We start from the raw sequence: 12094 nt of genomic DNA, 5'->3' as shown, positions 1-12094 counted from the left end.
TGGGCTTTCACCCTCCACAGAGAGGCCAGGGCCCCCTTGTCACGGTCTTCACAGCCCTGACACAGGCAGAGGAGAGCTGTGACCTCAGAGCCAACGAGCAGGTGAGACCCCAGGCCTGTGTGGGGGCCCAGGAATGGACCCGAGGAACCGTGGCTCCGCAACCTCATCCAGTCCCAGGCCTCTCTACCCCTCACTTTTTCAAAAACTGATTTGGGCCAGCCTGTGGCATGGTGGTTAAGGCACTGGATCCTACAAGGCCGACTGTGCAGTTCCAGTCCCAGACTCAGTGACATGAAAATTATGCCGGCACCTGTGGATACATGCCCAAAATTCCAAAAGGAGAATGGAGGAGACGAAACTGAAGTGGCCGCCCCCCCAGGTGTGGTTTCTCACTACTTTCCCCCTCTGTCTCTCCAGCAACATGCCCTATGGCTAAATAAGCAAGTAAGTAGGTATGTATGTAGGTAGGTAGGTAGGCGGGTAGGTGCTGGCCAGCCCCTGGCATGGTGGTTACGGTAATTGGACTTCACATGGCCAGTTCGAGTCCTGGACCCAGTGGCTTGAAAAACATGCCAGGTGTGTGTGCAGACATGCATGCCCAGAATCCTGCCAGGGGAAGGGAGGAGAAAGGACTATGAAGTGCATCCCCCTTGGGGGGTTCTCTCTCTCTCTCCCTCTCTTTTGTACAGGTGCATGTGCATGCGCTCTATAGTAAATAATAATTTTAAAAAAGAGTTGTTCATTGGTAAATTGGTTTGCTGTCAAGTTCCCTTGTCTTGTGGAACTGAGAGAACCATAGCAGGAGAAGAGCTGAAGATAACTGGACTGATCTAAAGAGCAGAGAGGCTGGTCAGGGTGGGGGTGAGGAGCCCCCACCTGGGGGCACACGAGAAGCTAGCCTGCCCTGGTTGGGGGAGTTCAGAGCTGATGGGGTGTTGAGGGGTGGGGGCGGGAGACGGCCACCATTGGCTGTGGGCAGGCGCTGTTCCAAGCACGGGAGAGCCTCAGCTCGCTGAATTCTCAGGACACCTGTCACCTGGGCTATGACCCACATCTTACAGATGGGAAAGTGAAGACAGGAGGACTGAGGGGCCGTGTCTCTGGCTGGAAGGGCTTAAGGTCTCACTATGGGGATGCAGGTGCTGGACTCATTGGGCTGTGCCTTACCTGAAGCCACATCTGTGACCCTCTCTGGGGGACATGGACTGAGAGTAAGGTGTCCCCAGGATTCTGGCCACCAGCCTAGCTGCCCTTTCCTAGATATGGCAGGCCCCAGGCCTGGCTGTCATAAGGGGGAGGGGTATGTGCATGTATGCGTGTGTATGTATGTGTGTGCGTGTGTGTGTGTTCATCAGGGATGGGGCTGGCCAGGAAGGCCACAATGGGGTCATGCAATGGGCATGCCCCTGTGTGAGCCCCACCTGGCTCCTGGACGGTCAGTCCCTGGAAGGCTGGGTCTCTTTCCATCTGTCTTGGGGAGGGTGAAGCTTCTAGGCTGCAGAGGGAAGATGTAGACCAGACTTTCTGAGCCTGAGTTCAGGGCAGGGAGGCCTCAGGGACGTGGGTGGAGCCTCAGTACCTAAGAACTCTAGCAGCTCTGGGCTGCCCGCCAACTCAGCATCCTTGGAGACGCAGCGCAGAATCTCATTGAACACGGCTCTCCTTTCCCGGATGTCAGACTCCCCGACAAACAGGACCTTCCTGGGGAGTGGGGGGAGGCTGGCTGCAGCATAGCGACTGCTCAGTTTCTGGTAAAACTCCTCAATCTCGCTGTACTTTTTGGAGACCTGGAATGAGAGGAATGTGGTTTTCTGAGCAAAGAGAGGAGAGAGCTCCTCTGCAGCCACCAGAGAACCCTGGGGCCGGAAGCCACAGGAGCTATGCCAGGGGCACACCACCTGCTGACTTTCCCCAGGCCCTGCCTCGGGCTCCAGCCCTGCACCCTCCTCGCCAACTGCAAGCTAAGTGAACAATGTCTTAACGGCCCAAAGGAAAATGTGCTACCGGTGTGATTCTAGGCACCACCATGGGCCCAGGTGAAGACATCAGACCCCTACCTGGCCTGCAGGCGACCACAGTCACTGCCTCCATTCTGGACTTTGAACTAACGAGTAGGGTGAGCTCACTGTCCAATCAACTTCCTATGACACCATGAGTCACCTCTTCTCAGCACGGGCCTCTTAATCATTCTCCTGAGAACTAGAGAGTGTCCTGGCCGGGCCAGTCCTTCAAGCTGTGAGGCCAGGTATTGTCAGAGCTGTTCTCTGTCCTGCTGTCAGCCAAGACCTCTGCATGCCAGGGCCTGGGCGAAGCAGGCCAGGGCTCCTGCTGCCATCAGCTGGTGGTCCCAAGTGCCATCGGAGTCAACCGAGGGTACGGCCTCTTCCACGACTCCTAGGCAGCTGAGGGCTTGCTCGTTCCCTCATCGAGCTCTTGCAGTATGTTCGCTGTTTGGGGCATCCTGGGCAGGCTCCTGGCCTCATGCAGGGTAAGCAGCCACAGCACAGCAGGGCAGTGCCAGCGCCATGGCACCGTGCCAACTCTGCAGTGCTGGTGTGCTGGGGGCTACAGGGTGCTCGGATGCACTGTGACTCGGGGAGCCCAGCAATTCCTCTTGAAGGCTGAGTCTGGAGAATGCACACTTGGTAGCCAAAGTCTTCAGAACCCCCATGCTGGGAGGGGCGGCAGGCCTTCAGAACCGTCCTGAATGGGAGTCACCTGGAACAGGGAACTGCTCCCACAGCTGTCTGCCCAAGAGCCTGGCTTCTGAACACTCCTGAGAACAGCCATCAACAAAAGGCCAGAGGACCCTGCATTGTTCACACAGGCTCTGGTCCCAGGATAGCCTGAGGAACCTGCGACTGTGGCCCACCAGGCCGGAAGAGCAGGCCATGTGGAGGCTGAGCGCCCTCTGCTGGCCTGATGCCTCTATGCAGGCTCAGCACACAGACCCACCACAGCTAGGGTTCTGGGAGCTGGATCTCCTGGGCATTGGGTCTCCACCTATCCAGGGCCATGTCCATCAGCATCTAGCCAGGGCTTCTCAGGGAGCTCATGCACCTGCACCAGCAGCAAGAAGGGCCGTGGGAGGCGCTGAGGGCAGAGCTCATATGTACCTAGTCTTTCCTGCCCCCATCCCCACGCTGTGAGCAGACAGTATGTCTCCCCGAGAATGTATGCAGGCGTGTCTGGACGGGAAACCTCACACAGTGCCCCTCCTGGGTCCTACCTGGTTAGCAATTAAACACATGTTTATATTAAAACATCTGTCCTTCTAAGGACCACATGCAGAAAGCTCATTACTTCCTTTAACTGAAACATGAAACTTCAGAGAGAGACTTAGATACCAGGCTTAGGGTATGCAGCTCTGGGCTACAACTCCAGATCCCATGGGTGCCATCACGCTCTCCTCTGCCCTGGCAGGCCCTTTGGAATGTCTGGGAAGCAATGCACATGTGCACACTCCCAAGGCCTGCATGTCACCGGCTAGGAAAAAGTGGCACTGGTGTGACATGTGACGGTATTAAAGACATCCTGCATGTACAGCCAGAGCCCTGGCACAGGGCCAAGCAGGCTGGTCTGGGGCTCAACAGCTCCCAGGGTGCTGCCTCCCTTTCCTGCCCCTGAGAACGTGGGTGCGTGGAGCTCCCTCCCGGGTCAAGGCAGATCACCATGGCTGCAAATCACACTGCAGAGCTCAGCCACCCTCGAGCCAATGCAGACCCAGAGCCCCTGCCTGACACTGCACCACAGTTCTTACCGGAAGCGATTCTGAGGCGCAAGCAGACAAACTCAGCCCTGCTGCTTTAGACACATACCATGATGTCACTGAATGCCCCTTTAAGAGAGATTTATGCTACAAATCTCTATTTTTTAATGATCAGTTATTTAATTAGGTTCTTGGCAAGAAATCTAGAACACCAATTTGTGAGGATATACTCCATTTGTAAGGGCAATCATGGATTGTAGGTAGCCCTGGAGTTGAGCAACGGTTTTGACTTTGGATAGAATTTATGAGACCACACCTTTCTGATCAACCATGCACAGTATTGTAATCTCTGTGTTGAAGATCTCACCTTCCTGGTTTCTGGGCTTCTGCAGCTTTTTTTTTTTTTTTTCTTGATGCCTGACACTGCACCACAGTTCTTACCGGAAGCGATTCTGAGGCGCAAGCAGACAAACTCAGCCCTGCTGCTTTAGACACATACCATGATGTCACTGAATGCCCCTTTAAGAGAGATTTATGCTACAAATCTCTATTTTTTAATGATCAGTTATTTAATTAGGTTCTTGGCAAGAAATCTAGAACACCAATTTGTGAGGATATACTCCATTTGTAAGGGCAATCATGGATTGTAGGTAGCCCTGGAGTTGAGCAACGGTTTTGACTTTGGATAGAATTTATGAGACCACACCTTTCTGATCAACCATGCACAGTATTGTAATCTCTGTGTTGAAGATCTCACCTTCCTGGTTTCTGGGCTTCTGCAGCTTTTTTTTTTTTTTTTTGAGAGGTTTTCGCTATAGGGCACGTGCGCTCGCCAGACAGACAGACATAGAGACAGAAAGCGAGAAATCACCCCCCAGGGGGGATGGTCATGCCGCAATCCCTTCTCCATTCTCCTCTCGGGATCTTGGGCACGCATGCGCCCAGCGTGAGTTTTAAGCCACCGAGTCCGGGACGTGAACCGCAGTCGACTACGTGGGAGTCCAGCGACATAGCCATTACACTAACTGCTGGTTCCCTTTTTTTTTTTTTTTTTTTTTTTTTTTAAGTGGGCATTGGAAAGGTGTTTTGGGAATTTTACTTTGCTAATATCAATTTTCGTGGAGGTGGTCATGACAAATTTCTGGTGTATTTTATACAGTGGAACTCGATTAAGGGCCAGAGGCCTAGTCACAAGGAGCAAGCCACTGCTCAGCTGCTTCAGGAAAACCACTCTCTTGGCGTCCAGTGAGGATGACCAGAATGGTCCTGGGAGTGATGCCAGCTCGCAGGCTGACTAAGGGGTCTTTGCTGTGGCTCAACAGCTTTCGAGGCACATCTTCAGTAAAATAATACCTAGACATTTTGCCAAGCTTAGCCACCTGGGTACCACCATTCTTTTTTTTTTTTTTTTTTTTTTTTTGAGGTTTTTTTTTCATTATGGGGCGGCGACAGACAGAGAGAGACATAGAGACAGAAAGCGAGAAATCACCCCCCAGGGGGGATGGTCACGCCGCAATCCCTTCTCCTCCATTCTCCTCTCGGGATCTTGGGCACGTACGCACACGTGCCCGGCGTGAGTTTTAAGCCACCGGGTCCGGGACGCGAACCGCGGTCGACTACGTGGGAGTCCAGCGACATAGCCATTACGCTAACTGCTGGTTCCCGGTACCACCATTCTTAACCCCACCAACTGGTTTTGTGATAGTGGCAAGAACCTTCTACTTCTTCTTTTCAATCGTGGATTTCGAGGCTGAGTATTTCCTCTTGTACGTGGCCTTCCTGGAATGCATGGCAGATTGGGAGTATCTGCTGATTCTTCAGACTAGGACCAGGTTTTGGTTGGATTGGGGCTTCCCCTTGTTGGGCTGTTTAGCCTTAGGGTCACCCTTTTTAACCTTGCCACTGGCATTGACCTCCTTGGCTTCCGGTTTCTTCTCCTTAGTATCCTGCTTCGCAGCTTTTTCACCTGCCATTTTGTATAGGATTTGTGGGTAAGAGCCCACACATTTCTCTTAGAATTTGGTGTCTCTTCTACTAGGTCACCGCAGCTTTGCAATTCATTGTTTCCCTTTTTGGCTCGGCTGCCAGGAGGTTCAATGCTCACTGTGTGCAAGCCTGCATGAGGTTGCTCCCCAGAGTACTGCAGGGCGCTGGTTCATTTCACCTTTATCCTAACAATCCTGCAGCCTGTCTCCCTGGTCACAAGGTTCAGGTTCTCTTTCTTCTGCCTCACCTACAGACGCCTCCTCCCCGAATGTCCCTTCATGCTGATATCCGCAAAGTTTCCTCCTCAGCCCTCTTCTCTGCCCTGTGTGCCTCTTCTCTGGACCAATTCACCTCCTCCCAAACTTTCAACATCTCCAAGCTGAGGCCTACAAGCCTGCATCTTGGGCCTGACCCAAGCTCCAGCTTCACATATCCACTCCTCCATCCATCCATCCGTCCATCCGCTGAGGGGACACTACCCTTAACACACCCCCTAAGAGCTGTCCCTCTGCCACTGCTCTTCATTTTAATAAATGGAAACATCGGCCAGTTAAGTGCATGTGACTTTGTAAATATTTTTAGTCCCTCCCTCCCACCTTCCTGCCCAGGCCAACTGCTGGGTGGGGACTGCTGTATGGTCTCATCGCTGGGCTTCCCCTCTCCTGCCTTGTTCCTTCCACTTCAGCTCCATGCTCCCACCAGACTGGCTGGCTAAAGGCAAATGGAACCATGTCACTCCTCGACTGAAGACTGTCCCTTGGCTGAGAGATGAGTGCAGGGAGGGCCTGGATCCTACCTGCTGTCCACTTCATCTCCCACGTCATCCCAAGACCACACTTGGCTGCTCGGAGTTCCCCACACATCACACCGTCCCAGCCTCTGCCTGGGCTGTGCCCTCTGCCTGGGACACCCTTCGCCCCTCTTCTACAGCTTAGCTCTGCCGGCGCTTTAAAACGAGCTCCATCTTCGCCTCTTCTGAGACGTTCCCCAAGGTGAGCTAGGCACCCCTCCCCTACACTCTCGCCAGCTCCCTGTGAATTCCTGTCACTGCCTGTCCTGTATCTCTTTACAAAACGGTCTCCCTGGGGGCTGTCGGCACGTGCCACTCTCATGTCCCCACCAGCTAACAGTCTCGCATACTCACACCCAGAGCAAGTGCTGGGGGGAGAAGTGCCAGCTCCCTGCTCCTCGCACCCTGGTGGATAGCTGTGCCCGCCCTCCCCTGGGTCCCTAGGCCCTGGACACCCTCAGAGACTCCTGGCCAGAGCCCCCTGCTCACCAGGAACTGGACGACATCCTCGGGCCTGTGCTTGGCCGACTTGAACGCAGCCAGCCGGGTCACCACCAGGATCTGGTACTCCACGTGGCCAGACATCATCTTGCCCCGCACCTCCTGGTGCTGGGGCACAGTCAGGTCGAGGCCCGTGTGGACATTCTGAACTCTCCTGCCAGAGAAGAAGTAAATGACATTCAGGTTCACGCCAGCAGGCTTCTCGAGCAAAATGCAGACAGGACCACAGTGTGGCCTGGTGGGCCGTGGCACTGGCAGCTTTGCTGCTGTCTTCAGTGGTCCTCCGTCGTCACGGCTCTGGGCCACCTGTCCCACCACATACCAGCCCTTCAGAAAGCCTGACCTCCCGGGCCCCAGGACGAGTCCTGCCTTTAGGTTACTCAGGGACTAAGGTCTGTTCCCAGTAGGAACAGAGAAGGATGGAGCTTGTAAAAATCATGAACAGCCAAGACAAGTGTTGTACGCAAACTCAGTGCACGAGCTTTGCAGCATCTGCACAGGGGCCATCGGGGGCACCATTCGGACCCAGGAAAATGCCTGAGTGAATGCGGACAACACAGGAACGAAATCCCACCAGGAACCCAAAGAGAGAGAGGTCTCCTCAACTCCCAGGGAGCAGGGGAGCTGCGATGAGCCTGCCCAGCTGCAGAAATGCATCAGGCCTGGGAAGGGCCCCGACGAGCCCTGTCTTCAGCTGGGCAGCCTGTACCTCCCTCTCGAGGCTAAGATGCACTGGCAAACAAGACTGCTCCCGAGAATGTTAAAACGCTCTGAATACAGTCATGCAGAGCTTAATGAAGGGATCTGTGTGCAGAAACGTGTCGTGAGTGAGAACGTCGGAGTGCACTTACACACGCTGAGAGCTCCACTACACACCCAGGCCACGGGGAACAATCTTATGGGACCACCATCACATACGCCGTCCGGCGTTGATCAAAACGCCATTACATGCTGCATGGCTGCTCACTCAGTTGTGTGGAGAGCAAAGACGTGATGCTCTGAGCAAAGATGCCAGATGCACCCCGCCGCCTGCACAAGGGGCAGTGCAGAGAAATGCACACCACCCACACGCCGCTGGCAGGACGCGCTGGGCACACTCTCGCCACTGGGCTCGACCCCTCCAAGGCACCAGTCAAACCTTCCAGAACAAAAAGAGGCCTGATGTCCCAGAGAGGGGCTGACACCTGAGTCAGGATGTCTGAGTGGGGAGCGGTTTCTGGCACCTTAAACTGTGCCTGGGGCCAGGCCCTGCCCTCCAGAATTCCATCCCAAACAGTCCAATGACCCCAGTACTCCTCCCACACAGGAGTTCTTCCCGTCTCCGCGAGATGCTGCTGCCAACAACCAGGCGGCTCAGGTAACACGCCCACTTACAGTGCGTGTGCATGGCCTGTCCACACCTGGACACGCGAGCAGCGTTCCCCTAGGGTAAGGCCCCCTGTGTGCACACAAAGTGCTCTCATGAAGGCCCGGGCTCCACCCACCTGCAGGTGCAGAAGGGGGCCAGCCCCCAGCACAGCTGTTAAGTGCAGTGCAAAGGAAGCCACATGCCACATGACCAACGAGAGCTCAAGTCCTGATCTCAGGTGTGCACACAGGGTCTAGAGGGGACAGAGAATTGGAGAAAAAAGGGTGACTAGGCCCTGTTAGGGTTCTCTCTCACACACAAGTGTCCTTGGCAAAAAAAAAAAAAAAAAGTATAGCAAGGGCCAGATGGACACTGTGAGACCGAAGACACCGAACAAATCAGCTTTCTTCCACCAGTCGCTGAATGACCGAGTTCCCTGCCTGCACCGAGACAGACCCAGCTCAGTGTGGAGCTCCCACAGCGCTGTTAGGAGAGAAGAGTGCGGCTACAGGCCAAAGTGGACAAGCAGCCACACCCCTGCAGTCCTACGGAGGAGCTCTACTGCTCAGATCTACTTAAATGACAGGATACCCCAAAGAGGCCGTGGTCCAACCCCAGGTGGTGCTCCAGAGCCCACACAGCCTCTTATAGGGCAAATGAGGTGGGAGGGGCTCCAGGCTCCTGCAACACTCCCGGAAGTCCAGCTCCCTTGCAGGGACAGGCAGCCAGCTGATGGTCTCCTGACTGCACCAGGAACTCACCCCGTGATCCCAACCCCTTCCCCACTCTGCCTCTGGCCTCCAACCCAGCGTTGAGCTGGCCTGGGAGAAGTCCAGCTCCCCAGTTCTCTGTGTCCTTTGCCCTGTACCTGGTGGCTCAACAAGACTGGGGAGAGACAAACACGTGTCCTCTGGTTCTGCCTGAAACTCATGGTCACACACTTAAAGCCACAACGCCACACTCTGCCCTGGACAGGGCAACCCTATTTTGCCCCAGGCATGGGGTTCTCTTCCATTCTTCTCTTGGGATTTTGGGCACATGTGCACACACGTGCTTGGCATGGTTTACAGGCCACTGGGTCCGGGACTCAAACAGCACTGTGTGCCATGTGGAATCCAGCTGCCTTAATCACCATACCACTGGCTGGCCCAGTAATTTTTATTTTAACAAGCTCTCTGGGGACCAGCAGTTGTCGTAGTGGCTGTCACTGGACTCCCACGTGGTGGACCACAGATCGAGTGGGTGGCTTAAACTCACACCAGGTATGTGTGCGTGCGTGCTGCGTGCCCAAGATCCCAGGAGGAGAATGGAGGAGAAGGGATTGGGGTGTGGCCACCCCCCCCCCCGGGCGGCGGGGGTGGGGGGGAGTGTGATTTCTCGCTTTCTGTCTCTCTGTCTTTCTGGCAAGCAGACTCTTTGGTGATGTTGATGCCCCAGGCCTAACCCCATCACTCCCCCACTTCCCGAGGCCCCTAGGACAAGCTTTTGTGTGAAGGGCCAGACAGGAAACACTGGGCTTTGCTGGCCAGCTGGTCTTTGCCGCAGCAGCAGTGTGGTGCAGCCCCTGGAGCACAAAAGCAGCCGTGAACAATGCGCAAATGGGGTGTGTCTGGATGACACTGCACTTCCAAAAACAAGCCATGGGCAGGACTTACAAGGTGCAGTTTGCCCACCTGCACCCCAGGCCAGCTGCTTAGACAGTAATGTGTACACCCCCACCCCCGGGGGCTCTGTGACTGCAGATTCTGATCACAGGTCCAGTGCGGGCCAGTCTCACTTCTTTTATTTTTTTTCTTTTTTTGGAGAGTTTTTTTTTTTTTTTTTTTTTTTTTTTTGCATGCGCTCACCAGACAGACAGAGACAGACAGAGAGACAGAAAGCGAGAAATCACCCCCCAGGGGGGATGGCTACGCCACAATCCCTTCTCCTCCTTTCTCCTCCCAGGATCTTGGGCACGCACGCACACATGCCCGGTGTGAGTTTAAGCCACCGGGTCTGGGACTCGAACCGCGGTCGACTACGTGGGAGTCCAGTGACATAGCCATTACGCTAACTGCTGGTCCGGGCCAGTCTCACTTCTACTAAACTCTCACAGCTGGGCTGTTCTATGCTGCCCCAGGGCCACCCGCTGAGCGGCCAGCCCTGAAGCCTACTTTCCCCCTCAGCATGGAATCCCAACACTTGCTCTCCTGATGGCCCACCTTCCTCTCTCACTGAAAAAATGGGAGCCAGCAGACTGCCCTGTGATCTACTGGAACATCGGCCCACGGCCTGCATCTGCCCCCACCCCTTAATCACCCTGTCATGAGGCAGTGGCTGCAGGACCTCACAAAGCCTCTCCCTTCTTTCTCACATTCCTCTTCTCTCCTCATTGGGTCATTCTCTTTTTTTCCTTTTTTTTTGGAGAGGTTTTTGCTATAGGGCACGTGCACTCACCAGAAAGACAGAGAGAAAGAGAGACAGAAAGTGAGAAATCACCCCCCAGGGGGCATGGCCACGCCACAGTCCCTTCTCTTCCATTCTCCTCTGGGGATCTTGGACACGCACGCACAAGTTTAAGCCACCAGGTTTGGGACTCGAACCGTGGTTGACTACATGGGAGTCCATCGACATAGCCATTATGCCATCTGCTGGTCCCCCCCTCACTGGGTCATTCTCACCCACATGTAATCACAGTCTTTCTTCCCTGTTACTAAAGCCGTCCTTTGACCCCACACGCTCCTGGCTCCACTCGTCCTCCCCTTGCCAGCAGGACTCAAGAGAGGCCTGTATCCATGGTCCTGGCTTCCTCTCCTCTTGTTTGACCTTGAACGTGTTCCACCCAGGCTCTTGTCCCTAGCCAACAGACTGGTCATGCCCAGGTTGCTCCTGACCTCCGGGTAGTCCAAAGGTGAATTCTCACTTCCCCTTCCACCTGACTTAGCAACTGACAGCTGGTCAAGCCCCTCTGGGACACCCTACTCCTTCTTGGATCTCTGCCCTCCCTGGCCGTTCCTTTTTTTAAAAAAGTTTATTCATTTATTTCTTTGGAAAGAGAGAGAGAGACAACACCCCCAAGTACAGCTAACCCAGGACTGTGGGCACACGGGCACCCGGTATACTCGGGAAGCCTCTCGATTTGAACCAGGAAACATCCCACCTGGGTCAGTCTCACAAAGCATTACGTTTTATGGCTGAGTTTCACGGTCCAGCCCCCCCGCCACTCTCCCATGGTTCTCTGTACGGTTCTCCTGATCTCACTGAGGACACCTTCCTCGCTTCATTTTTCTCTCTCAGCACCCTCCCCAAGCGATCTATCCAGGCCCAAGGCTTTGTTACATCTAACTAAATCTGGCCTGAGAAAGCCTCTGTACCCCCACACTGGAGTCCTTCCACCTAACGCAGGACATGAACTCACTGAAAACCTAACTTCAGGTTGCCTTTGTAATAACCAGCAGAGTCTCAGCGCGAGCTCCAGCCAATCAGCAGTTCAGACCAGGTTCAATTAGGGCAAAGGCCAAGCGTGAGCCAATCAGCAGTCTCTGCATGCCCCCCACTCCCCTTTTCTGACTGTAAATGTTATTCCGCCACAGGGTGGCCCTGGATTCTTCCTGAACCTGTTCTGGGAGAGGCCTGACTGGGAAATAGTTCCTCCCTCAGTTAAACTCTATTAAATTGAATTCGTCTAAAGGTTTTCTTCAACAGTTTGAAATACCAGTTAAGGACCAGTTTCTCCTATCCCGACTTCCCCAACTCTCCCTCAAGGTCTCCTATCCTGACG

General features: G+C 54.4%; 1 protein-coding gene across 2 annotated transcripts in view; it reads right to left on the bottom strand.

Annotated features, from left to right (window-relative positions):
* HS1BP3 (HCLS1 binding protein 3) overlaps positions 1-12094 on the bottom strand; it is a 40367-nt gene that overhangs the window by 26491 nt on the left and 1782 nt on the right. For both annotated transcript variants that reach the window (XM_006167664.1, XM_006167665.1), the window contains exons 2-3: positions 6975-7140; positions 1580-1787 (exon numbers count right to left, since the gene is read on the bottom strand). In XM_006167664.1, the coding sequence (XP_006167726.1) occupies positions 1580-1787; positions 6975-7140 (374 nt within the window). The remainder of the gene's footprint in view (positions 1-1579; positions 1788-6974; positions 7141-12094) is intronic.

This window comes from Tupaia chinensis, unplaced genomic scaffold (assembly GCF_000334495.1).
Source record: "Tupaia chinensis unplaced genomic scaffold, TupChi_1.0 Scaffold144952_1, whole genome shotgun sequence".
NCBI classification, from domain to species: domain Eukaryota; kingdom Metazoa; phylum Chordata; class Mammalia; order Scandentia; family Tupaiidae; genus Tupaia; species Tupaia belangeri.
The sequence above is the reverse complement of the archived record's forward strand: the minus strand, read 5'-3'. Positions and strand labels throughout refer to the sequence as shown.